This window comes from Branchiostoma belcheri, unplaced genomic scaffold, assembly GCF_001625305.1.
Source record: "Branchiostoma belcheri isolate BF01 breed outbred unplaced genomic scaffold, Haploidv18h27 scaffold11, whole genome shotgun sequence".
NCBI classification, from domain to species: domain Eukaryota; kingdom Metazoa; phylum Chordata; class Leptocardii; order Amphioxiformes; family Branchiostomatidae; genus Branchiostoma; species Branchiostoma belcheri.
Window position 1 is genome coordinate 1,959,949 of NW_017802491.1, and position 21,652 is coordinate 1,981,600.

At 42.9% G+C, this 21,652-nt stretch overlaps 4 protein-coding genes across 5 annotated transcripts in view; 3 read left to right on the forward strand and 1 right to left on the reverse strand.

Annotated features, from left to right (window-relative positions):
• LOC109486393 overlaps positions 1-7,583 on the forward strand; it is a 14,032-nt gene extending 6,449 nt beyond the window's left edge. The window contains exons 9-22 of the mRNA XM_019790223.1: positions 1-57; positions 261-372; positions 766-909; positions 1,189-1,271; positions 1,457-1,532; positions 1,770-1,874; positions 2,046-2,273; positions 2,749-2,875; positions 3,230-3,392; positions 3,718-3,853; positions 4,157-4,267; positions 4,545-4,660; positions 4,878-4,986; positions 5,411-7,583. The exon at positions 1-57 is cut by the window's left edge and continues 73 nt beyond it. Coding sequence (XP_019645782.1) covers positions 1-57; positions 261-372; positions 766-909; positions 1,189-1,271; positions 1,457-1,532; positions 1,770-1,874; positions 2,046-2,273; positions 2,749-2,875; positions 3,230-3,392; positions 3,718-3,853; positions 4,157-4,267; positions 4,545-4,660; positions 4,878-4,986; positions 5,411-5,599 — 1,756 coding nt within the window. The 3' untranslated portion in view covers positions 5,600-7,583. The remainder of the gene's footprint in view (positions 58-260; positions 373-765; positions 910-1,188; positions 1,272-1,456; positions 1,533-1,769; positions 1,875-2,045; positions 2,274-2,748; positions 2,876-3,229; positions 3,393-3,717; positions 3,854-4,156; positions 4,268-4,544; positions 4,661-4,877; positions 4,987-5,410) is intronic.
• A 429-nt stretch (positions 7,584-8,012) lies between these two features.
• LOC109486453 (lysine-rich arabinogalactan protein 19-like) lies at positions 8,013-11,451 on the forward strand. Of its 2 annotated transcripts, XM_019790294.1 has the most exons (3): positions 8,013-8,651; positions 8,875-10,105; positions 10,397-11,451. In XM_019790294.1, exons 2-3 carry the CDS (start codon positions 9,726-9,728, stop codon positions 10,692-10,694), a joined length of 678 nt encoding a protein of 225 aa, XP_019645853.1. In that variant the 5' UTR covers positions 8,013-8,651; positions 8,875-9,725; the 3' UTR covers positions 10,695-11,451. The 2 variants fall into 2 exon arrangements, with proteins under 2 accessions (XP_019645853.1, XP_019645845.1); XM_019790286.1 differs by lacking the exon at positions 10,397-11,451 and having other exon boundaries at positions 8,875-9,511.
• Positions 11,452-11,785: 334 nt separating this feature from the next.
• Positions 11,786-15,936, forward strand: LOC109481860. Its single transcript, XM_019784488.1, has 4 exons — positions 11,786-12,567; positions 13,137-13,362; positions 14,497-14,912; positions 15,652-15,936. The coding sequence occupies exons 1-4, from the start codon at positions 12,221-12,223 to the stop codon at positions 15,920-15,922; spliced, it is 1,260 nt and encodes a 419-aa protein (XP_019640047.1). The 5' UTR covers positions 11,786-12,220; the 3' UTR covers positions 15,923-15,936.
• Positions 15,937-18,359: 2,423 nt separating this feature from the next.
• LOC109486401 lies at positions 18,360-20,659 on the reverse strand. Its single transcript, XM_019790236.1, has 2 exons — positions 20,228-20,659; positions 18,360-18,894 (listed from the first exon to the last, which is right to left on the reverse strand). Exons 1-2 carry the CDS (start codon positions 20,620-20,622, stop codon positions 18,666-18,668), a joined length of 624 nt encoding a protein of 207 aa, XP_019645795.1. The 5' UTR covers positions 20,623-20,659; the 3' UTR covers positions 18,360-18,665.
• Between the last annotated feature and the right edge of the window lie 993 nt (positions 20,660-21,652).

Genomic DNA, 21,652 nt, shown 5'->3' on the forward strand with positions numbered 1-21,652 from the left:
AAATGGGAGCTGTCCCGAACAAGAGAGACATGACATCATCAAGTACGCTCACTCCAGGTCAGTACAAATGTATATATACATTAGATCATATCACAGACGTAATTGTTTCAAGTGCACCCAGTTAAGGTATTGTCTGGGTAATACCGGTTATGCTGCAAAAAAGAAGCAACTGCTTTAAGGCCACTTTTTGTGAACATTATATAAATACTTGATCCTTTGTCCTGATTGCTGTGTGAAGGATGTTTGTGGTGTCCCCCCAGGTTACCCATCTTCTTGGAGCAGCTGCAGAAACTGTTACGTGTGGTGAGGAACCAGCTGGGCTGTCTGACCACCAGGAACCTGCAGGACATCGCTGTGTACCTGGTGCCGGAGGTAGGCAAGGGGAGACTTACATGTATGAATATGTGTATATGTGATGACGGAGATATTGGGCTGAAGGTAAAGAAATAATTATGGTATTCATGTCAGAATACACTAAGATCTAGCTTCAGAGTGCACAGTACTAGTGAACCATGTAACGTCCTAGTGTCAGTGTACAGTAAACCAGTCATAGAAGCCCTGACAGTCATCAAAATGTTGGCTCATGTAAAACAAAAAACCCTGATTCATGAAAGGGAGAAGAAACCTTTTGGAAAATCATCAAGGGATACATATTGTACTGTCAGGTACAAATACCAGTATCTAAACAAGGCCTTCCTGTGTACTCTACATGTTGATGCCCTCTTTGTACTGGCAGTTCTTTAATATACAGTTGCTTTGTTGCAGATTGACCAGAGTTTCCAGCAGCTGTCCTCAGTAATCTGTGATGCCAAGGGCGCAGTTGAACAGGCACTGACTGCAGCCAACAAGGACGACCACCACAAGCACAAGAAAAATGCAGGGGACTTCATAGGAAGGACTCTGAAGAATGTAAATATGTGGCACCGTCCTAATACAAAAGCATGGAATTGTAGTTTATCAGATAAAAAAATTAAAATAAAAAGTGAGTAACTTCATGGAGTAATGACAGAGATATGATTGGTCCAAATCAAATCTCAATACATTTTGCTTTAAGTTTAGATGAAGCTCCTACAGTATGCACATTGAACTACTTGTTTATCCTTACAGATAGGTATTTACTATTATACATGACTAAGGTGGCAGTATTATGCTCTTTGCTATTGTCTGATGTAAATGTCCATTTCCCAGGCTCTCCACATGAAGGAACTGATGAAACTGAGACGTGTCCATGACAGGATCACCTCCGGACTCATGGTGCTCATTAATAAAAGGTAAGTCTCATCCAACATGATATAGATTCCAGTAATTCTTCAGGCGTTTCAAAGTGTTTTTTGTTGTTGTCTGATATAGTCAATGTAGTAATGCTTGTACATTTGTATAGGTTTTACATGTATGTCAGGTAGAGGAAGCTTCTGAACATCTTAAATTCATTGTTTTTTTTACCCTCTTATTTCAGGGAACATTTTGACCAGATGACTCAAGAGGAGAAAACTAGGTCTGTTGTACGAAGTCTGGAGCAGTGTATAGAAGAGGTACTGTGTCACTAGCTTTTAGTTCTATAATGCTAACCTATATTGATGACTTTTGCTGTAAACTTCAATAGACATTTAGGGTATGAATCGGACACATTGATGGCATGCACAATGAAGACTTGATTGCAATGCTAAAAGTAATATTATTGACATTTGACCAGTACCAGACATAGTACTCTGTTGTGAAAACACATTACGGTGTTATACTTAAGAGTTAAATGATGTTGCCTGTCCCAGGTACCAGTAATAGTGCGCAGTACAGAAGAGCTGGCCCGGACACTGGACGAGAGGATAACATGGCGAGAATGGAAATACATCTTCAAACTGGGAACTTCAGAACTGGTAGGCATCTTTTCCAAACTATATTCTGGAAATTCAAGCCACTTCATAAAAAGCAAGATGAAAACATCTCAAAATTTTGATGGATCATGAAAAGAATTGATGGAAATGTTTACTTCAGGGCATGACTAATAATAACAAATTGTTTACAATAATGTCTACATTCCTCTCCAGTCTTGGGCTCTTAGTAAGATGGCTACCCAGCGCTCCTCCATAGAACCCTTCCTCCAGTCAGCATGTGAGTTGGTCCACAGGGACCCGTTTACTCAGACTCTGATCCAGCTGAGTCTCCTGGGGCAGCCATGTAAGGAGGAGGAAAGTAGTTCCGACAGTCCCAGTAAGAAGTCCTCAGCCAGCCCTGTGGCAGTCAGGAGCAAAACTACAACACATGTCAACTATAAGGTAGGCATATCTGTGTCACTCTCACCCGTAGTGATTTTCAGTGAAAACTCAGTAGAGTGGATTCATTCCTCAAGCTAGCTGACATCTAGCACTCCAAAGTCATCCCTCAGTAAAACATCTGGAGCTGCATAGTTCCCAGTTAGAACTGTCATTCAGCTTGTCACGACTGGTTTTGTCCTTTCATGTGACTGGACATGATTTCTGTAGAAGTCTGGAATTTGTTCACCATAATTTGCATAGAAAGAGGTATGGTTGGGCCGATGTGCCATACTGTTCTTTATTGCTTGTTAACATTCAGGGAAACAATTTTTCAACTACCTTAATGAAGCCCATAAATTGTATCGCCTATGGATTATTCATCACTGTTTGCTGGACAGGTACTAAATACATTTGCCAGAGAACTTTCTATAGACTAGAGTTCCTTGTGTTTTATCCCTTGAAGGTCTATACGTATATGTTTGGTCCTGTTTTTCAGCTGAGTTGTGTGGAGTCCCTGACTGTGCCCCCCTCCCCCAAGGACAGCCATCTGGCCAGGCGCATGGGCGACGTGCTGCACACCCGGAGACTGGCAGACATGACCTTCCATGTCATCTACCCACAAGGTAACCTACACGCAGCTTTCTGTGATTTGGAGGCAAAGAACAGAAAAGACTTTAAACTTTGCAAAAAAACATACAGTTGTCTCTTTGCAGCATTGTACATGACGTTTGTACATTGTACAGGTGGCAATCATTCAGATTACCAACCCTGCTACTCTGCCACTTTTCCTCAGTCAGAGAGCATGTTTGTCTTTACTCCAGAACTCGGTGGTTCTACCATGTGTATGTGGCTCTTTTTCAAACTAGAAATAGAAATCATGTCTGAGGTCTGTAAGAAGGACGTACTCAATTGGAGACAGTATTTTAAAATGATTACAAAAAGCACATTTTCTGAATATTCCCTTTAATTTTGTGCAGATGTGTCGGACCTGGTGATTGACCACTCTGCAGGCGGGATGGTGTCGCGTACAGACGACACGCCCGAGGTGGAGGAGATCCACGCTCACCGCGTCATCGTGGCCGCTCGCTGTGACTGGTTCCGCAGGGCTCTGCTCAGCGGCATGAAGGAAGCCATCGACAGGTCAGCAGAGAAAGAAACAGAATCACGCATTTAAAGCTGCAAATTAATTTTTTAATAGTTTTACAGGATACAAGTATACTAGAAGTTAAAGCTGAACATGGAAGCATGTCAAGGCTTCTCAGGACTATAAAAAAGGAATAGATACATACAACTGTTTAGAAGTGATAAAGCTGTGAAAGAATGTTATTTTCTAACTTTTGCCATACATGATCTGTAGGTGAATTTTCACGTACGATAGAGACAAAAATGCTCATCATTTTGATCGTAAAAGAATAAAAGATTTACTGACAAGAAAACAGAAACCAATTCCACTGCATGATTTCAGGCGGATCACAGTGCATGACACGAGCCCGGCCCTGTTCCGTCTGTTCCTGGAGTACCTGTATGTAGGGAACCTGGCCACAGACACACTCACACTGGACCAGCTGGCAGACATGACTGCACTCAGCGACAGATATGAGGTGGGGAAATTTTGTTCCAGGCCAGGGGTTTCTTTTATTAACAGTTACATTGTTAATGTTGTTAATGTTAAGTGCCACCCACAAGGACTAGTACAATGTACTATTCTCTCACTAACAAATGCTGAGAGGATTAGTCTGCAAATGGCCCACACAATGTAATTGTATTAAATGAGGACATAATTTGAGCTACTCAGGCCCAAGAGTTTCTTTTGTCATAAAAGTTCAAACTTTAGATATGAGGACCCATATGTGTGAGGGGTTGAAGTCTGCCCTCTCTGATTGCCTGATCTCCCCTACATGTAGGTGGACAGTCTGAAGAGGCTGTGTGAAGGGGCTCTACGGGCCCACCTGGAGGAGGATACTGCACTGTTTCTGCTGGGGCTGGCCGACCAGTTTGGAGCCACTTCTCTCAAGGTTAACTTCTCCACAAAACTCTCACTAGAGTATTATTATCTCCCAGCATTGGTCTTATTGAGAAGTATATTGTAGATGGTAGCTGGTAAATAAGTTGTTTTTCAAATGTAATACTAATAGAGTTACAACATAAGTAGATGTTTTATTGTTAAAATCTGGCTGTGTGTTAGTGTGCTACAAATTTTGTTTGATAAACAATGCACTGAATCTGGACTGTGTGTTAGTACATGTATGCCGTAAGTTTTGTTTGTTTAATGCCGCTGTTGCATACGTGTAGAGTACAGTGATGGACTTCATCCTGGACCACCCTAATGCAGTAGAGGACATCGAGGTGTTCAGTGAGCTGCCTGAGCAGCTACAGGAGGAGGTGGAGGACATGTTGGCCTGGAGCGGGTTAGTAGATGTTGTAACTGTTATCTGCGCATTCATTAACTTTGCCCAGATTCTCTTTAACCTAAAGAAAATGTTGCTCACTTAAACAAAAGGATATGGGAAATTTTGTCAGTCAACTGATAAATATTTTCCTTGATGATGTATTGTTTCTTTGTTACTGTCATTATGTAAATCAATGCTACTGTGACTAATTCTTTCTGATTCGGTCTGATTATAGGCATGTAGGTCCTTTTGGAACAGCCCATCCAACAGCTGCACCCCCCTCCCATCTTAGTGGAACAGCCCTGGAAGACATGGCCTGTGCCCTCAGTATATCTGACGAAGAAGTGAGTTGTCTTCTCTATTCCTTAGTTGGAGTCTAGTTTTTTTTGTCTTAAGCATGTACTTGGGTAAAGTTTTTTGTGAAATGCAATTATGAGAGTAAAGCAGTTTTCTAGCCAGTGTCCATCTTTTCATCATTTGATTAAATTTGGCCACATTGATCGTCTTTCATGGAAAAAAGTCTGTGTGTACAGAGATGGAAAGAGATGTCATTCAACTAAGTTTAGTCCACCAGCAAAATTTGTCCCTCAAAATGCAGAAAATAGCAATTCCAGGGGATTTCAAAATTTAATGGGGAGCATACCCTCAAACTCCTCTAGGATGTTCCATGCTCAACGTGATATTACGTCAAACAGAATTGAGATGATGAAAAAAATGCCTAGAAATGGAGTGAAGTTCACATCTTGACTTTTCCTTTTCCACATCCAGGCCGGAGGAACTGATGAGACAACCTCTTCTGACGTCAGCATGACAGAAGACAGAGTCCGGCTGGACGCGTGCCTCTCGGCGCTCCGAGACATCGTCGGCGAAGACGTGCCACAGGAGGAGCTGGTCCGCGTCGCACTTGCTGCTGATTACGATGTCAACAGGGCGCTGAACTTCTTCTTCTCATCCTAGCAGATCTGAGTACTTGTTGCTTGATTATAAACTACATTATTGTTGTTCCAGAGGTTGTCCTCTTGACCATGTACATTTGTAAACAAGAGGGAGCATCTGTTTTGGAAGGGTTGGGAGGATTAACATTTGACAACCCTGTGAAAAGGTAACGTCCAAAATCCAAAACAATTTTGTATGTTGCAGGATAATAAATAACTGAGAGGTATGGTCATACTAGACTTAAACACGATTGCAACTGAAACTCTATTTCTGTCCTTCTCTCAACCCCCCTTTCACAAAATTGACCTCTTGTCAATTTTGAAGAATCTTTCTTCAATGCCCATCTTGGCATCTGTCATCTAGTCATAGTTCAACGATTGCTTCTTTTAGTTTGAACTTCCATTGATGTCAGCCCATCAGTGATTCTTTATTTTAGATCCCTTATAGAAAACCATGCCAGTTATGCTCGGACATACCACTACGGTAACTGTTCCAAAGAATTCTACTGATGCTCTGTGGAATGCCCATGAAGAACAGAGCTTGTTTAACTCCTGTGATTTGACTTGCTCTGTACACTTCCAACCACTGATGACTACAAGTGTGTACTTTTGTATTCAGTGTAGATCTGATGCAGAATAGATTTTGTATTATAGTACATAATTATGTAAACTGTGAATGGATTTCAATGTGAACAACACAATGCAAACTTTCAAGTAAAATAGCTACAATATTGTAGGAGTCTCCTTGATTTTACACAAGGAGCTCAATTAAAGGCATTACATTTGCATTTACATGCAAAGGGAAAACGAGTCAATAAGAAGTAGATGATACATGTAATAAATCAAAGATGTACTTGATTTAGGAGAAAGTGCCATTTACTGTAAGTTGACATGGGTTAGAAATATGTCTTTTTATTTCCTTTTGATGTTTTTTTCCATCAATCAAGTAGAGATTAACATGTTCTCAGTGCTGCATGTCTATACTAGCATGTAAGTTGGTAATAGATCATGTCTGTCTGTTATTTTGCTGGTGTACAGTGCTAGTATTTGTGTGTTGATAGCAGAGCTATCGTGTATGGTGCAAAAGGTAGTCTATTTATTGGTCCAGTTTTATGTATTTGCATATAGGGCAAACAGTTGTGCACCTTCCACAATGAGCACTATGGGTCATAAAAACTTGTCAACTTGCCTACGAGTGTTGTGAACATGTCACTGTAAATCTCAGGGGTAGATGTGTTGGCATGTGATGGGGATATATCAGCTTTACTCAAGGCTAAAATTATAGCCGTTTTTACTTCAAAACATGGCAGTTTTGAGTAAATCTATACTGTCGTAAACCTCAAACCCCTGCTACATCGCAGCTAAATCTGGATTTCTACTGATAGGTGCATTATTCCTCTGCAATGTGACATGGAAGTCACAGGATTCAGCTGAGATGTCTGGTGTTTTAACCAGACTGCATTGTACATCAGGTCTACGTTTTAAAAAATCCAACCATGAGAAGCTGGTGGCATCACTCCTGTGACATGTCCATGAATTTTTATTGCATTTTCCAGCAAAACATGTCATTTATATACATGTACTGGATATGTAAGAGGACTTCATTTTCATAATGTTTGATCAAACATGAATTACTGTATTCATTTTTTCAAATACAGTATTGAGAAAAGTAAAGACAAGTAGTTAAGAGTTACTTGTTGGTTACCTTGGGTTAAACATACATGTTGACTTTTCACAGTTTTGCCTTTCATGTTACCGATATTAGTATAGCTTGTCATGATCAGTGGACAATATGGTATTTTAATGTCAGCATTTTTTCTGTCAGCTTTTTTTCTGTCTTGAAGTTCATATTCCGCTGTCCTCTGTGCCGAAATATGTGAAGCAAACTGGATATGTGGTCACAGAATAATATTGTAAGCCTTAAATTGGACATGTCTTGTTATCTATACAATAAGATTTATGACAAAAAGTTTTTTAGTACAGTAAATTCTCTATGTGAGAAACATCCCGTGTCTGTATGTATGGCCTTCAAATGTCTAACATAGTATACCAAGCAAAGTGCTGACAAACAAGATTTCAGTGTCTTGGTATGAAAAACGTCAAGTAATTTTATCACAGGCATGCAAATCAGATAGTGTTGACATTGAGATGGTAGGTAGTACTAGGTACTGTAGAAAGAAAACGTATAAAAATTCCGTGTTCTTTGAGCTGGTGAAAAACATTTCGATAAACTGAAAGCATCTTATGTTCAAATACTCGTACAAGCATGGTTCTCTAGCTACCAAATTGCCGAGTTAAAAGATACGTAGACTTTTCTGTAGCTGTGATATGGGCTCCTGGGGCCGGGGCAAAACAAGCGTTGTTAATCCAGTAATACAGCGAACCTTCTACAATTGGCTCCCCGTCAGAGGGTACCGCCTACCCGATGACGCAATCCTAAAGTAAACTGAAACCACACAAAACCTCATATGTCATAAGTTTAGAGGTAACTTGTTGCTTTTAATGTTTTGCTGCCTTTGTTTGCGTTTTCTGTACTGTTTTAGTTCATATGCGACACTGAGAGTTTGGAACCAAGCTTTAAGACCATCGGCAGGTGTTTAATTCCGACGCTTGACTCCACTCTCGGACCGACACTTCACAAAAACATGGCGCCCGAGACTGCTCTTACTTAAATCCTGCGGAACTGCAGCTATGGGGAGGGGAAGTGGCGGTGGCATGCGGCGGGGCAGGGCCCACCGACAGCGGCGCCGACGTCGTGGCCGTCCCGTTCGAACAGGTGTCGGCGGAGTGTTCTCACTAGGCAACACAGGACACAGCACTATCGACAAGCTGGTTCAAACAGCGAGGCTAGTAGCCCTGCTAGCGTTTGTACTGATGGTAGTGGGATTGTTCGTCGCGCTCCGTCAGTCTATGATAGGAGGGATCGTGATCATCATGACAGGTGCGATGGTTTTTGCCGGGTTACACTGTATCATCTACCGGCTGAGAGCGTGGGCCCTGGCCACCAACGTGCAGCGGGAGACTAGCTGGGCTGATGTGCTGCGGGCAATGACAGCCGCGCCCCCTACGGACAGGTGAGTGTGTACATGTACTACTAGTAATAGTATGTCAACTTCAGCTGACTACGTGTATACTATGGGAGGAAGTCAAATCGCCAGGCTACAATTAACGTCCAAGACAGGTCACGATCACTTCACCCTTAGGCTCCCAACCCCAGTCACACCAGTATTACTACTTTCTTTGAAAGTTTGATAACGATTGATGACATTATACAATGTATGTAATTTTGTCGTTCAGGTACCCAACGACCTTTGAGATCACTTCCACGGATCAGTCGCAGTGTAGTGTCCCATATGGAGTGCAATCCTCCCCGTTGGTAGACTGCAGTCAAGCGACGCTAACACAACACCAAGGGCATGTAGAACTACCGCCACAGTACAATGATGTCCCCCCGGGGCCACACTTAGGGGTACCGTCACAGCAGCTACACACAAGGCTACTACACACAAGGCTACCGGAGTACAACATAACCCTGCCACTGTACACAGAAGCCGCCACAACCGACCCTCCCCCTTCTTACGACGATGCAATGAACTCTAGAACATGACAGGAAGCAGAAAGAGGTCGATACTGCTCCATGCAGAATTAAGACATTAATTATGCCTGCATTATAATTATACAATCTATTGTTTAACTGAATAGCAGTTAAAAAGATTGTCCGGTGCAAAAAGGCACATGTAAACATACTACGCACCCACAGTGTTTCAAATGGTATAGCCCGAACTCTGTTCTCCGCCCGACATATAGATATGATACAGGTGGCCTAAGTCACGCCATTGGACGATAGAGTTGGCAATCTTTCCAAGGGAAAATAACTCTCTGCTAGGTTGGAATTATAGTAAAGCGTTTTAGTTCTGGTGTTTCAAGTTCGTGATAACCCCATATTTGTTTGAATAAGCCCAGGAAACGCCCCCACAGTTGGGTGCTATGGCCTGGGACCCGCTACAGGGTAACATAACAGGTGTGTTCTCTCGCCATTGCTCCACTCCTCTCAGCTCTAGGACAAACATGGCGACCCTTCAACTGTGGTTCCGCTCTCAGGCCTGAACCCGTGCGAGTCAAACGTTTATCGGTGCCGTTTGGCCGACATGGGGAAGGGAGAGGGTGGTGGTGGGCGTCGGGGTCGGGCTCGGCGGCATGGGCGGCGCGCACATCACCGGGGCGGCGGCGGCGACGGGGCCGCTATGTTCCGGGCACCCGCCACCGGGAACCCCGCACTGGACAGGCGGATCAACATGGCTCGCCTCATGTCGTTTCTGGCCTTTGTCGTGATTCTGTCGGGAGTTTACGTCTTCACGTCTTGGTCCATGATCTGGGGGATCATCATGATCACGGGAGCTGGACTGGTGTTCGTTAGTTTAGCGTTCTCCATCGTGCACATGAGGAAGACGGCGGCCGTCAACACACAACCGCAGGGCACACGGACAGGTGGCCTGCAGACCGTGACCACAACACCGCCTACCATCGGGTAAGGGCATAACGATCAATAACTTCTAAATCTAACTATACTAACTAGTTAACAATAAATATTAAAACACGTATTCACAGGAAAGTTGGGTGGATCAAGAGTATTGTTGTTGTTTTTTTTTACTTTCAGTTTAATCATAGTTTACTTGGTGACTCGGCGTTTACGCTCGTAACAAATCACTTAACTATGACAAATTTACAATATGCACGGATTTAAGTGTTTGGTTGGCTGTAAGTTTTGAAATATGTCGCATGCTCCCTGTTTGTCATGCCTTTGTTTTTCCGTCCGCAGATATCCACCATCACCCAGCAGCGCCGCGCCAGTCTCAACTCAGTACGGGTTTACGGCTGGTTTGACGTACGGAGCACGGTACTCGTCAGACGGCCCGGGTCCCACTGGTATCGTGCCACTGCCTGGCTACCCTGGACTACCACCACCGGTACCACAGCCGTACCCAGGTATACCGTCTGGAGTACCACCACAGGACTACGTCATGCCCCAACCACCACAGTACCCACAGGTCCCACTGACCCACCCTGCTTACCCTCCGCCCCCATCTTATGAGGACGTTATGAATCCCAAAAACTGACGAGTTCTTTTCCAGATATATATTCAGTCATTGTTGTGACCTAAGAACTGTACTGAGGTCCGATTTATATGGGGCAGAAATTGGTTATGAAATGATCACAGACTCAAAGAGTATTATTGTATATTTACATGTACGTGTTCTTCCTCTACATGGACCAAACTGTTGAACCTTAATTGACAACCTTAAATTAGTCAAGAACACACTTTTAGAGCCACATAGTTTGCACCTATTCGGTATTTCTAAAACACTAGACTGGTATATTTTAAGGTTGACTATCTACCGAGCTAGATACTATGCAGGTATGAAACCTATTGCCACCATAAGGTCACTACTGTCACACTATGATGAGTGATTGATTTTTTTTCATTAAAACGCATTAATATACCTCTGGACTGTGTATTAAAATTGATGTTGTGGTACATCTAGATATCTACCGTAAACAACCCCATTCGTTAGTCAGCCAACTATGCAAACTTAGGCCACTTTCTTGCACAATAGAGTTTGTTTAAACGTCTTGTTTACATTACCTTTTATTGTTTGCTTTGCGTATGCAGTCTGCTGTACCAACAAGTTATACTGATATGGGAAACAGAAGGTTACCTATAAAACACCGACGTGTCAAGCAAAACAGTACAATACTCGTGAACGCAACAGTCATCTGAGATGTATGAAGAATATCGAAAATATCGAAAAGAATGTTTATGACTAGAAGCACAATATGAAACAAATGTAAGATATTATAGTTGTATGTTGCCTGGGCAATTCCATTTTTGTGCTTTTTGTACATTGAATATATGAAAAAAACAGGCACATTTGAAGCAACATTTTAACCAAGTTTGACATTGAACAAGAAGAAAACAATCGCGAAATTTGAAAATAAAGACACCTCTGTAGAATCAGTGTTCGTATCGCCCAATTCCTTTTTTTTACTGTTATGGTGTTGTCACAGTTTACAGAAATTTCAACAGAAATTGCTTCTATGTACAACCTATCGCGAAAGCGTTTTGAAAACGAATAGATTTCTGTCGTCTTCACGATTGGAAATTGGTACCTCGGGCTTTTTTTATTTGGTAACCTGACCACCCCCGTGCTTAACGTGGGCTCGTCTCCGCAAGCTGAACTTTGACCAGGGTGGAGATCGCGGTACCAGCTCTACATTTCCTTACATAACTTCAAAACACTTCACGGTGGGTAGAGTTTTTCGTCTCCAAGTCTCGAAGATGTTTGCCCAGATGCTTCGTGGACATAGCTGAAGGAATTTGGCAGCAGTTCTGTTCCGTTTGGGCCCAGAGTCTGCCTGTAAATCTGCGGTGTTGACTTTGTGCATTGCGGGAATGTGGAATCCAACATGGCGAGCTGGCGCCAAGTTTTCAACTCCTACTAGTCCTACTTGGCCAAGGTCGCTGAGACTACGGACATAGGTTGATGCAAAGCTGTTCCCTAGCTCTTATGTGTCCGTGGGAAGACTGCATACTTGTCCCACGTATTGTAACACCTGAAGTTTCCAGGTAAAGGGAAGGGACATCATGATCCCCTTGTCCTCGTTAGTTCGGGTTGAGAGGATCGAAGAAGAGGCGGAGGAGGCGTTCACAAAACGGCGGCGGACGCGATGTCTGATGATCATCGGGACAGTCACCCTGTTCACGGCCGGCATCATCGTCATGAGCAGAGTGTCCATGATCGCCGGACAGATCATCGTCTGTTTCACCGCGCTGCTGGTGTTTTTTGTGGGTGTGTTCAGCTGCTGTGTGAGTGTAAACAAAACGTGTAGACGAAACAGCGACAGGGAGCAGAGAATCGCGGCTGTGTGCCCGCAGGACATGCAGGACTCCCTCCCGGGGACAGTAGTGCCCAGGATTGAGCCGGCCTGTAGGTGAGAATCTCTCTGTTTGTCAAAAGAAGGTAGCGTAAAAAAAACAAGCTTTGACAACTGGGTGCGGCAAAATGCACCTCTAGCGGACCAAGTTCGACCAACTGTAATTTCTACTCTTTCCAGCTGCCTCCCGAAGGCTGGTAGAGGCTAATTTACAACGTCCTCAAGATAAGTTACTTATTTATAACATGTAACTATAGTTACATGTAACACGTTACATGCACGTGTACGTACACGCACACCTCGCTCTTATAGGAAACCATGTTACGGTGGGTTGGTTTACACAATGCGTGCCTACAGGCAAGAACTTAAATCCCTTCTAGAGGACGATGGTATTTACATAATTTTCAAGCGAGGGAAATGACCACATCTTTCTACTGTACCTGTGTTTGCGAGAGCAAGACTTGGAGAGAGAGAGACAGACAGAGAAAAGACAACAAAAATATGAATTTCCTCTCCCTACATTAACACAAGGAGGTTTAAACCTTTATTAACATTACAACTTTTAAGATCCACTGTGTTGTATGTGTACAATGCATCAACTTTTCTATACTTCTCTTTTTTCCCAGCAACCCCACCCCTCAGACGACATTGCCACCCTACACTAGTAGAGAGGACCTGCCACAGTATGAAGAAGCACCTCCGTACCACGAGGTACCACCAACAGTGGGGTACCCTGAGCCTCAGCCTAGGTACCCACAGGACCCAGAGGAGTACCACAACAGGAGCAGTACTTTATTTCCTGGTGTTTACCAGCCACCACCTTCATATGAGGAGGCAGTGAATTCTGCAAAATAAAAGTAGTTTATATATACATGTAATAGGTTATTCATAGGAAATATGTGTAACACTAGCATTTTAAACCATGAATTGAACTGAACTGAAAGTTTTTGTGTCCAAACAAAGTGTCAACTCAATTATCTGCATCAGTTTCCCAGCCATATTATTGTCCCCAATGCCAACAACTCTACTAAGGAAAATAAGTACTAAGTGAGCTATGTATTTTTACAAATTACACCTGTATAATAGGACATTTTACTTTCTTGTAAATGAGGTAAAAAGAGCATGTACAAGACATGTAGCTTAACTTTAACAAATTATGTGTAGATATAACATTAGTAATTTACATAACATTTGATATTCACAGTGAAACATGTCTTAACCTAAATGGTAATGTGTTTGAAATGTAAAGTTTATTCAAATTTTATACTTATGATTGCAATAAAATATGCAATATTTGTATCTACATTGTATTTATGATGGACTTTTATTTAATTTGGTATAATGAAATTACATGGCGCTTCTAAGAGGCAGAAGGGTACTTTATTTCTTAAAATTCTTCATTAATAATATTATTTGTCAGAAAATACCTATTTCAAATTAAACAGCATTAGCATATAATGCATGTAGCTTGTGTAAAGATGTCACAAGCAGCAATGCATGAAGTTTATACATTGTTGGAAATATGAAGTGGAGATGTAAACCATGTAATATGCAAAGTTCTTAGATTGATGTCCTTAATGGGAAGAGCTAAATGGCGGGGAGCAACCAAACCTATAGAAGATATGGCTCCAGGCGGGCTTCGTCCTAGATACGCCACAGATCTTAAAACAGATCTGACCGACCCGGTTGGTCCACTCAATAAGACAACATGATCAGGTGTTGTCACCTCTAGCTCTAACCAGGGTCCTTCCCCTGTCTTACCTTAACACCACACGGCTTCAGTAGTCGTCACAGAGGCTCGAAACGGCTGCTTACTGCAACGTACATGTACTTAGTATCGCGTTTAGGCGTACCAGTGTGAGAGACACTAGAGAGCGGCTCTCTGTTGGCTCTCGATGAGCAGATTGCGTTTGGCGAATACACCTATTCCTGATATCGCCTCGACGTCAAAGAAGAAACGCCTGTAACAGAACATGAACGTTACATGTATTCCTACCAGGCCTGCTTTGGAACGTTTGCTGCAGAAATCCTCCATTCTTCAGAAGTGACTTGTGGAGGCACACCAGTAGGCGTGGTTTACGAACAACAATGCTGCCTATTTCAGTGCTACCGACAGACCAGAATGAATCAGACGAGGCCAAGAGAAGACGACTTAAACGATGCATCTTGGCGATGGCGTTCGTCTTGTTCTCTGTCTTGGTGATTTTGGTATACCGATATTCCATCATAGCGTCACAAGTTATGGTGGGTGTCGCCACGCCACTGTTCATGGGCGCGATCCTGTTCCAGTGTTGTTGTCGCACAGGGGCTCCTCACCGGCCGGGTACCGGGGAACAGTGTGCCGCAGATCCAGAGCTAGAGAGCGGCAGTGGATTTGAACAGCCGTCAACGACACTGCTGGGGTACGTGGACTCGATTTTTGGTCGATGTGTATATCGTTCTGGTCAGAGAAGCTTATGATTTATTTATTTTGTTTGTGTCCTATTTTGGATCTGGTTGAACTACGTGCCAAGGTGTAATTGTTGTTATTGTGTGTTAATGAGGTTACCTTCACAAGTTCTACTTTTGTTTGCTTTAAAGCAGGTGGAAAAGTTAGTTGACACTAATTGCAATATAAATATTCTAAACGTAAGAGAACGCTTAATGAACTCTTTCTCCTCGTCTTGCAATTGTTCGCTACAATACTAGTGTCTTTAAAAAAGTAACATTTCCAGTTTATCTTCTTCACCGTTTCTTCTTGTCCTAATGTTTCAGCACCTTATCCTGGCTAAATCTGTTGTTTATTTTTTCAATCATCATGTAGTACATAACATTGTTTACAAACCTTGTAAGTAGTTACATGGTCATCTTGACGGCCTTGTCTTCGGCCTTGGAGTAATTCACCCTCGTCTTGGCTCTTCTGGTGTAAAGTAAACACTGCAAATTCCTTGGGGCGGATCAAGGAGATTTGTGGACATGTGGTGAATTCTTTTGGTACAACTACAATGGTTCTTTTTTTTCTTTTCTGTTTAATGCGTTGTCAATTTTTTCCGACGCATATTTGTTTCTCAGGCCCCTGGCCCTCTATACGTTACGTACTTTTTTTCTTGGGGTGATTTCCGTTCTTTTTGTTTTAATTTTGTCATATTGTATTGTTGACAGGTATGGTGACCCACAGGCTACCTTACCACCTTACACACGCGTGGAAGAGGAGCCTCCTCAGTATGATGTCATCTACAGTGACGGACAGACTGTGCCTATTCTGGATCCAGCAGTCTCGTACCCAGGGACAGCACTACAACTGCCACCCTCGTACCCAGAAACCCCATGTGCGGAACAACCGATGCAGTACCCACAAAATTCCGACAGGGGCACCACCGACCAGTCAGTCCCCCCACCGCCCTATGAGGAGGCGATAACATCCGTAAAATGATGATAATTTATGTCGACGCCAAGCAACGTACTAAAGAAATGACATCTATTTCTATATAAGACAATGTAGAAAGATTGCTGTCAAAATATCGCACAATTCAAGGTTATTATATTCCTCAGGAAAAGTATGTTATGTACAAAGTTTCAAAGTTTGGTTGAACACATCAAAATCATTTCCCACCAACTGGTATCTCCTAACACTTCTTGTAATCGCACAATTAAGTAATGGTGCCGAGTATACGTAAGCAGCGTTGGTGTCAGTTAACCGTTGACAATTTTTTTTTAATGTACTAGGATATAAACATGCATCAGCAGAATGATGCAGCTGTTGAATGGACGTACCGACTAGGTTTGGATGGGTATGAATGATATATACGATTTTTCAGAGGCTCCCATCGCATCACCAAAAGATGTAGTTACTTGCTTAGTCACAAGAGGCCGTTGTTACAAAACAAAATACAGTTTTATTGACAACCACATGCGCATAAATTGCTTTCACGTAATACACGACATCTTAACTTCAATATACAGCAAAGACTTTAGAGAGTTCTAAATTTTCTCTAAACATTACTCGACCTGACAGAAAATAGAGACAATTCTTTCAATTACAGTCGAATTCTTAATGACCTTTCTTATAAGACAAAGTTGGTATAAGTACGTGCTTGCGCTTACAAATAGTCTGTCCTATAGGACGTTGGTCACATTGTATCTAAATGATGAACATTATCATTCGCACCTTGACGCAGATGAAACAATAGTATAACAGTGATATGTTTTCACCTTGTTGCTTCAAATGCATTCGTTCGATAAGTATGTATATACACATGACAAAAGCGGTGCTTTAAAGACCATATGGCACCAAATAACACTGAAGTACAACAGTTCCTGAAAATAGTCAAACGTTAACGTGATAGGTATCATTGAAAGTCGCAAAGTGATCCATATTGCACGTAGAAATGTCAGACTTTCACTTGCAGGGACAAATATTAACCACTTTATACTTAGGGGAGTTATCAGCAGCCAATAATACAACAACATGACACCCTCCCCTTACAATATACAGCATATCACACGTACAGTTCTGTATAAAGTTCGTGGGTCCCTTGGAGGGAATGGCTGCTAGAATAAAAGAAAAACTGCCATAAATCTTCCCAGACCGTCTGTATTAATACAGCGTTTCAAATCCCAAGTCAAAAGGTTGGGTTCTCCAAGGTCGTTCTGCTCGCAGCGCACCGCTGCATGGCCTTCATAAGTAGCACCAGTGGGTGGGTGATAGTCTGTGGCGGGATTAGATTGTGTTCCTGAGGCGCCGGGATGGGCAATAAAAACGTGATGTTGTCTCACGGGGAAGATTGTCGGCGTGGAAAATACCCACCATTCCGTGTAGGCGATCGCGATATTCATCAAGAAACAAAAGTGCGTACGTACGTACGGACGATTAACTGTACCGTCTCCCGGGCTCTGCTTAAAGGGGAGGTCCAATACTTTCAGTTTTGGGGCCTTTCTACCCAAAATCCTATATGTAAATGGTGATTTACTAGTTTCTGCCAACCCCGCACATATTTGCCGTGATATCTGACCCGCTCGATGTTTCGCGGCTAGCGCCAGATTGTCCGCTAGGCGGCGCTGCGACTGGATCTGTGACGTAAAAGGTTTCATTCTGCTACTAGCGTAAACAACAATGGCGGGCGTGCAACCCTTCCGTTTTTAGCCACAGACGGACAGTAGTGGTGACTCTGACCCCGATCCAGGCGATGAGAACGTTTGGGATGGAGGTGATGTGGAGACAGAGGGTTGGAGAACCGGGATTGGTGCCGGTGTGGAAACGAAGACAATAGAAACTGCCTGGAAATGCCCTCTGTACGGGAGAGTGTTTGTTGTCACGACCTGCCAGAGCTGACAGACACTGAAAAGAACGTCGGTACAGACCACCCATGCATTAGAAACCACCCTGACTTCGATCTGATTCTGCACCCGGCAAACCTCCGAACGTTGCTGATTTTTCGGTGGGATCTGATCCGGCAGGGCGTGCAGGAGCCTGTATCTAACAGGTCGGTACCGCGAATACCGCAGTTTGTTTACATTGCAACTTACTCGACCCTTTGACGGATTTATTCATATCGACCGCCCATACGCCCAACAGAAAGGAATTGAGACTGACGTTCGCGTGAAGCATCCAGGCTCGAAATGGTCTGAACACACCCGCCAGTGGAAGCTCTTCTTGTGTACTAACTCTGTTCCAATGAAACCTTTTACGTCACAGATTCAGTCACAGCGCCGCCTAGCGGACAATCTGGCGCTAGCCGCGAAACATCGAGCGGGTCAGATATCACGGCAAATATGTGCGGGGTTGGCAGAAACCAATAAATCACCATTTACAAATAGGATTTTGGGTAGAAAGGCCCCAAAACTGAAAGTATTGGACCTCCCCTTTAAGTTCAGCAATCAGTGCACTGAATCCGAAGGACATTCAAAGATGTGCGGATGCGGATGGGGTGCAACAATACAAATTGTGGCAACAGCGATTTTTGTTCATTCGTATATCCACAAAAAGAAGCAAGTCATAATAATTCGTGGGATTGGGGCGTAATCCTTTGTATGAAACAACGACCACATCTCCCCTCCCCACATACATCATGGTACAGTCCATGACACGACATTGACTGTGTAAAGCTATTGTACACATAAAACATTTTTCAAAACACGTTTAAAATTTTTGGTAAAGATTTGTGATTGCACTAAGGTTATAAACTGGTCTGTCTGGCTTGTGTGGCTCTGACGACGTCCTCATAAGATGGCGGTGGCGGGAGGTCGTCTGGCGGGACAGTAAAGTTACTGAAGGATTCTGCCTGATCATGGTCGTCTTCTCTTCCGGGATATTTTGGCGGCGGCCCTCCTGGTCTGCCGTCATATTCGGGAGGCTCGTCATCAGTGAGAAACAAGGGGACAGCCGGTTGTCCAGCAAGGTCGGTTCTGAGGAGAAAATGCCAATGAATAAGTGATAAGTTTGCAGGCAGAGCTTTAGCGGGCCATGCCTTGTCTCTACTGGATAGATGCTTAAATATTTTTAAAGGCTCGCAGTGACTTATGGAGATGGGGATTGGATAGTCATCCTCGGGCAAAACATCGGAAACCACAGTTTCTTTCAACTCAGGAATAATCCACTCAAAGATGGAAAGAGCGGACGGGCAGTAATTTGTATCCACTCTTTTCTGGCCGCGGCTGGTACTGATGTTATCATCTTTCCAATCTAGAAGTACTTACTGCGGCTTAGTTGGCATGAAAGTCCAAGTGGAAGCTTGCCCTGAGCTATCAACTCACCAGAACTTCGGATACTGTAGACTACAGTGTACCTGATCACACATGCTTAGCTACAGGCAATTTGAGGTGAGGCAATTGAACTTTTTTTCGCAATAGTAGACTCCATCCGCGGCCGGCAATAGAATACAGATTAGATACAAGATGGAGGCAGAAATCTTTCACGCTAATTCTAAAAATCTAACGTGCAGTTGAGGAGTTGATTGACCCCCCCCCCCATTATCCACAACCATATAATGTGCATCGTTTGTATAATCTGAGTTTCATTATTGTTCTGAAACAGTATAAGGGGTTTACATAATATACGGATATCATCGGCAACGAATCGTTCACATTAATTGTGTTCTACTAGAAGTACCAATAGAGGGGGTGTTAGGACTTTCGCTCACAGAATTAAAATTCATATCTAACCACAAATTGTTGTTTTGATTGCGTGTATTCTTTGTGCGTTTATGTACCATCGTATCTTTTTTGTGTTTGATGACGGTTTTTAAATTTCACTATAACCTGACTGCGTCATCTTGTCTGTATTTCCTTCTAATTTGATTTAAAAAAATGAATCGTTTTTGGAAGCAGCGGAAGCGCCAGTCTGAGTAAGACTAGTGGCTCCCCGCTCAAGGCCATGCATCACTTGTTGCGAAGAATTATCATCTCAAACCCATCAGGGAGTAACGCTGCATGTTACTTACATCTCTTGATAAATAGTCACATATTTACCCATTTTGCATGAAGGCCTATGCAGTATTTTGAAAAGCAGTATGTGGTTATATAGATGGTTGATTAATTCATTAATCACCAGTTTCCCATAATTACGACAGACTCATCCCCTTATCTCGCTACTATTCCTGGTTCACCCCTTGTCGGCTTGTCGGAAATGGATGCATACCGCGAGTGATGTACAACGGTCGAAATACATGTCAACAGGTAGAATATGCATGGATGCATGGCGCATTTTCTGCCCGTGTTGGTGTATGTAGGAACGCCTTACCCTGACAAACACTGTTGAGACGATCCCGTCCTCTCGGCTCTGGAGGATGCTGGCGCTAATGATGCTGAGGAGGCCGTGGTCAGCTGACCCTGCCCCATCTCCCGCCCTCTCCCGTCTTCTTCCCCCTTCCACTGGGCCATACTCAGACAACAGTTGACTCCCGTGGCGCCCAGTATGGCTAACAAGCCTATAGCTATCATTGTTTTCCCTCCCACGGCGGAGAAATTCTCCTTGAGTACGAATATTCCGCCGGTGAGGAGCAGTACGCCCATGAAGGACACACAGCCGGCCCATTGTCGCCGCACGTCGTTCCGCAGGGAAGGCGGGTCCTCCACGCCTCCCGTCAGGAGGGAGGACAGGTGATAGTTCTGGAGGTAGGACGGGGGCGGCTCCATTCTCACATCATCTCTCAACAGCCATCTAAATATTACTTTAAACAGGGTTCCATCTTCGCTTCACCACCACAGATGTTGTTTTTCAGCTAGAATTACGTGCCTGAGCGTTGCGTCAGGGTGTCCGCTGCACAATATACCATGCGCCTGATATACTTATGCCTCATGTAGGTATCAATATTTCAGAGATCGCCGATTGCGTGCACTCGATATTCTTATACAGTATATCTAATCTAATAAAAAGCTCGTTTGTACACGCTCACTTCGCCATCTGTGTGTAGCAGGTAACGTTATATGGCACTAAAAGACAGTGATTCAATAAAAATGGAATCTTTATTGACACAACAAATGTACAGTGACTCTCGTAACGACATGAGGTTTTGTACAACTATACCTACAAACAAACACATGGATACAAATGATTAACTTACATACACGTGTATGATTAAATCAATATGTCTAGTTTAAGGTATAGAATTGATGAAGAAGGCTAGAATTTCTTTCATTTTATTACATATGACTTTTGGAGCAAATGAATTAGACTGGCCTTCATATTGACTGGCCAGCATATCTATAACGTTATATAGTTTATAATATAACTTTTCAACTAGTAACACACACATAACTAATGAGTTACCCAAAATGTACATCTGGTATATAGTTATATACACGTGGCCACGCCCAGGACAGCAACAATTATATACAGCGTACAAGTAACGAAAATATCTGAATATTATTTGTTGTCTTTGTCTTCTAGCCTACGAAAAATGATATTTACATCACAGTAGATTCTTAAAAATATATGAAGAGACGCATGGGTTTAACGCCGCATGCATTTCGAAGTGTGAGGTATGTCACATCTTGTTACAAACATGTATAATCTGGCATGTGGTCACAAACATGTATAATATTACAGTAATGAAAATATATGAATTTTTTTGTTTTCTTCCTCTTCTAGCCTACGAGAAATAATATGTACGTCACAGTAGATTTTCAAAAAAATGTGAAGAAACGCCGGGGGTTTTAAACGCCG